Source organism: Mustela nigripes, chromosome 3, assembly GCF_022355385.1.
Source record: "Mustela nigripes isolate SB6536 chromosome 3, MUSNIG.SB6536, whole genome shotgun sequence".
Lineage (NCBI taxonomy): Eukaryota > Metazoa > Chordata > Mammalia > Carnivora > Mustelidae > Mustela > Mustela nigripes.
The window spans coordinates 152,231,478-152,236,488 of NC_081559.1; the positions used below are offsets into that span (position 1 = coordinate 152,231,478).

General features: G+C 44.9%; 1 protein-coding gene across 2 annotated transcripts in view; it reads left to right on the top strand.

Moving 5' to 3' along the window:
* Positions 1–824: 824 nt before the first annotated feature.
* DECR1 (2,4-dienoyl-CoA reductase 1) overlaps positions 825–5,011 on the top strand; it is a 43,902-nt gene continuing 39,715 nt past the window's right edge. Inside the window, exon 1 of one of the 2 annotated variants that reach the window (XM_059394830.1) lies at positions 825–926. In XM_059394830.1, the coding sequence (XP_059250813.1) occupies positions 876–926 (51 nt within the window). In that variant the 5' untranslated portion in view covers positions 825–875. The remainder of the gene's footprint in view (positions 927–5,011) is intronic. The other variant, XM_059394831.1, reaches the window with a different exon arrangement.

Here is a 5,011-nt window from a genome sequence, read left to right on the forward strand (position 1 = left end):
GTTAGGTATAACAACGGTGGTCTTCTCTTGTGCTTAGACAAAATTATAAAGTTGGCTTGTTTTGTCTCACCTTCTGATCTCGGAGTCAAGTTGTGAGGTTGGTGTTCTGTGAGATGGTTTATATTTGAAAGGAGATTAGCATGGACTACCTGTGAATGGTTCTGAATGTCTGCTGTTCTTTCTCACCACTTTGTTAACTCTCACCTACCATCAGGCTGAGCTTGGAGCTTTACATCCATCTTTCAGTTGTCACAATAATGCTGAGTCAGGTATGAAAAGTCACATTTTAGAAGTGAGGAAGAAAATGTGATCTGAGTTTATGCAGCGTGTGAACATACATGACACTAAGACGCAGAATGACGAACTGAAAGTACCCCTTGGCTTCTAACGTGTGTGTTACTCCCTTCGCGAGAAAAGCAAAGGCGGGACCCGAGGTCAAACCGCTTCTGCCTCTCAAAGATAGGGGGAGGCATGTCCTGCGGAAAATTAAAACCGGCCGGAAGTTCCTGCTTTTGTTCCTTCGCCCCCGGACAAGGGAGGCTGAGATTTAAATCCAAGATGTTATTACTCTGATGATGTAAGATCCAGCGCCACACCGACTACGAACTGGACTAGGGGTAGCGGGCGCGGGGCGTCGCAGCGCGGAGAGCAACCCTGGCTCTCCTCTCCTGGCTCCCGCCTCCCGCCTCCGGCCCCTCCCCGGCCCCACCTCCTCCGCCTCCGCCCCCACCCCGGCCCCGCCCCCGCCCTCAATCCCCGCCCCGGCCCTGGCTCCCCGCCCAGCTCCGGTTCTGTCCCCCGCCCGCCCCTGCTCCCTACCCCGGCCCCGCCCCCTGACCCCCGCGGGTATCGGGACTGAGTCGTGGAGGTCCAAAATGGCGCTGCTAGGTCGGGTGTTCCTTGTTGGGTACCACGGTCCTCGGCGGGTAAGGCGACGCTGGAGGGACTGAGGGTCCGGCTCGGCTCCAGCGAGCGCCCTGCCCGTGCGGGTCTCTGGGACAGGCTGCCGGGGGCGCGCACAGCGAAGGTCCGGAACCCGGGGTGCGGGGAGCGAGGACAGGGGATTCCGGGACGCGGGGACGCGCGGTGGGGGGGTGCGGTGGGAGCCGGGGGTTAGGGTTAAGAAGGAGCAAATCATATTCTGCTGTCAGAGAAAGTGTGGTTCTCAGAGTTTGCATGTCCCTGGAAGCTTCAAAACTAATACAAACATATTCACTTAAAAACTTTTATAAAGAAGAAAAAAAAACCCGAAACCCAAGCTACCTAGCCTCCGCTTCCTAGAGCTAAAGCTGGGAGAGGTGTGTCTTGGGCTGGGGGCAACCTCTGTTTCCCGAATGCTTTGGGAGAGACAACTTTTTGTTTTGTCAACTTATGTATGTCCGCCTGACCCAGAGTTCAAATAAAAAATGCAGGCGAAGACAGCTGGAGAGGATAAGAAAAAGAAGGCAGATGTGGAAAAAAGCAGACAGTGCCTTCTCCCAAGCACGTTTTTTTAGTCCAGTAGAAAATGGGCAGCCATGATCTTTTTTGAGAAATGGAGACCGTAGTTCCAAATGTGAACATGAGGAAATAGTATAAATCTCTCAAGTAAGAAAACTTTCTTTTAAAAAAGTGGTATTTGTTCAACACTTAAGATTTTTTGGATACGGTTTTCCTTTAAAGATTTTGGTCATTGCAAGAGAAGCCTGTGTTTTCTGGCCTCTTCTGGCACTTGCTCTGTGTACAACAGCTCTGTGAGGTAGAAGAGTCTTCAAAGGTTGTTCCCAGCCCCCCAACAAATCATTAGGACTGTAGTAATAAGGTCACACAGAGCATATCCCAACTCTTTTGACACTATTAGACAATACAGTGTGAGAGGGAGGAAATGAACTCATTTAAAAATTAATTGTAATCTGACAATTTGAAATTGTTTTGCTTAAGAAAAATAGTTTTGAGGATAAGGGTTCAGAGCCAACAGAGACCTCTTGTGGTGTGTTTTGTTTTCCTGGCACATATGCAGCCTTGGGTTTGAACGCCTCTGAGAAATGTCTTCACGTCTGTGAAGTGAGAGGTTGTTCCAAGAAACATCATGTTTTTGTTGGCAAATACTAGTTATTACAATTGAATCTCCAAATTTTTGTTACCGAAAGAAATGCTTCATTTGTTCAACAGTCGTACTTATGAAGTGTTACATTAAAATTGTGCTGTTTATGGGTGCCTGGGTGGCTCATTGGGTTAAGCCTCTGCCTTCGGCTCAGGTCATGATCTCAGGGTCCTGGGATTGAGTCCCAGATGGGGCTCTCTGCACAGCGGGGAGCCTGCTTCCTCCTGTCTCTCTGCTTGCCTTTTTGCCTGCTTGTGATCTCTCTCTGTCAAATAAATAAATAAAATCTTAAAAAAAAAATTGTGCTGTTTACCTAGTAGGCCTCAACTCAGTGCAACAAACATTTATTTTGATCACCACAAAGTTCATTATAAAACAGTTTGTAGAACTGGCTGTGTGCCCAGCCTTGGGGTTGCAAAGATGAAAAAAAATGACCTCTGCTCTCAAGTTACTCTCAGGAAAATGTGCAGGCATTCAGTTGCTTATCAGGAAATGCTAAATAAGTGCCTATTAAATGTTGGGCATTCTTTGGCGATACTTGGTTGAAAAGGTATCTGTACTATCATTAAGCCATATATATAATTTTTTCTTTTTTTTTTTTTTTTAGGATTTTTAAAATTTGACAGAGAGAGACAGATTGCGCATGCACGGGAGTGCACAAGCAGGGGGAACAGCAGAGGGACCAGGAAGCAGGGCTCCCCCTGAGCAGAGAGGCCCATGTGGGGCTAGATCCCAGGACTCTGGGATCATGACCTGAGTGGAAGTCAGACACTTAATGACTGAGCCACCCAGGTACCTCAAGCCTCATATATATTTTTCAAGCTATAGATAATCATGCGTAGACATGGAAATCAATTCTGTGGAGCAAAATGAGTTTAAGAAAAATAGAATAGAATATGAAATACCAGAGTTCATCTTAAGTTTACTTTGTGAACTTTTCTTTTTTACTTTACCATTCTTCCTTTTGTGGATTAATTAATTATAAAATGTCTGCGATGCACACTGCCATACTTCTTTTCCTTTTGTTTTTATCAAGAGTAATACTTTAGGATTTTTATAAAAATGATACCTAACTAATATGAATTCAGGTAATATAGTTTTAAAAAGTAGCACAAGACCCTAAACTGGCCACAAGAAATAACCAGGCTTTAAATTTGGTGAACATCATTCTAGGTGTCTGTACTGGTAAAAAGGATGGCTGCATAGACATAAATTTACTTGGATGTATTATGTTTATTTTCCCCTTAGAGCTGAGTTAACATTGTTTTCATTGTCTTCTGACACTGAATATTGTCAGGGAAAAATGGGAGGCCAGTGGATGTTTTTTTTTCCTTGTCTGTTTTGAGTCTTCTTTCCTTCTAAGCTTTCCTATTTGGAAAGCTTAAGAAATCTTTCTGTACCCAACCTAAAATTCCAGAATAGAACCTTCTTGGAGTCAAGGATTTATATCTTGTTTGTTCACTGCTGTATTTCTATGCTTGTAATAGTGCCTAGCATGGAGTAAACAGGTAATAAATATGTTAGATGAATGAATGTGTGTACCGTGTTGCAATATAAAGTGTATTTCTTGCTGTGCTTTATAGAATATATAAATGTCTGAAAAATGGTTGTCTAGTAGGTCACACAGGATGTGAGTAGACTGAAAATGCAGAGGTATGTTACAATACATATGTAAACAAAATGGTGTGTGCCTGGAGGAGGCTTCATGGAGGAGGTGACTCCCAGGGCTGACTTTTAAAGGCAGAGTTGGACTATATGGGGCCTCAAATGTGATGATACCTAAGGAATAGCATATATCAAGAAGTGAGGGAACATAGCCTATTTCTTAAAAAAAAAAAAAAAAAATGTGGCTTAGTGTTGTGGAGTTTAAAATACAGGGTCAGAGGAAAAAAAAAAGTACAGTGACGATGAGACTGGAGAGGTTGCCGGGGTCAGAGTATGGTGGGCTTCACTCACTCATGTGACAGACTGGGCATTTACTATGTGCTAGGCAGTGTACTAGAGATACAAGGATGAGAAAGAGCTGATTTCTTCTCTCTGGAAGTTTATAATCGAATGACATGGTCTTATGTGGTAAGTATTATGATGAGTGTTCTCTATCTCAGAAGAGGTCCAGAAATAAAGCATCTCTCTTCTCCAGTTTGAAAAACAAGAGTAAAGACAGAGGCCAAAGTATCACTTACTACCATTCCACGTGAGAGCCAGCTGGCCCCACTAACTGGACTTCCTGAATTAGGCAAACTTGTTGCCTCAAGGACAGTAGAATTGTTCTCTGAAGGCAGCTAAATCTCAGGAGGAAGGCTTAAGAACTACTTAGGCGCAACTATTCTGTCAAAGTCTACCAGTCAGGTAAACTATCTCCGGAGACCAGGAAACTAAGGGTGTGGGAAGAAGCCTAGAGTTACATTAACTGAGCTCCCCTGATGTGAAGGACACATCAGAATTGGGGAAGAAGCCATTTCCCACTCCCAAAGGGAGGGGTGTACAGTTTTATGGAATATATTTTTGGGGTACACATCTAGACTGAGACCTGAAGGATGAATTGGGAGTTATCCAAGGGGAGGAATATGAGTAAGAAGGTTCTATGTGGGAGAGTGGTCTGTGTGAAAAGCCAGGCTAAAGTGTATAGGTAGAGAATAGGGAGACAGGGGGGGCGACTAATGAGCAGAAGCCACTGAGCAGCCAGTGGACCATATTAAAGAGTGAGAGCTTTGGCCTGACAGCATGGGAGTGAAGGTAAAAATAGAGACATGTGGGCGCCTGGGTGGCTCAGTGGGTTAAGCCGCTGCCTTCGGCTCAGATCATGATCTCAGGGTCCTGGGATCGAGTCCCGCATCGGGCTCTCTGCTCAGCAGGGGGCCTGCTTCCCTTCCCCTCTCTGTGCCTGCCTCTCTGCCTACTGTGATCTCTCTCTGTCAAATAAATAAA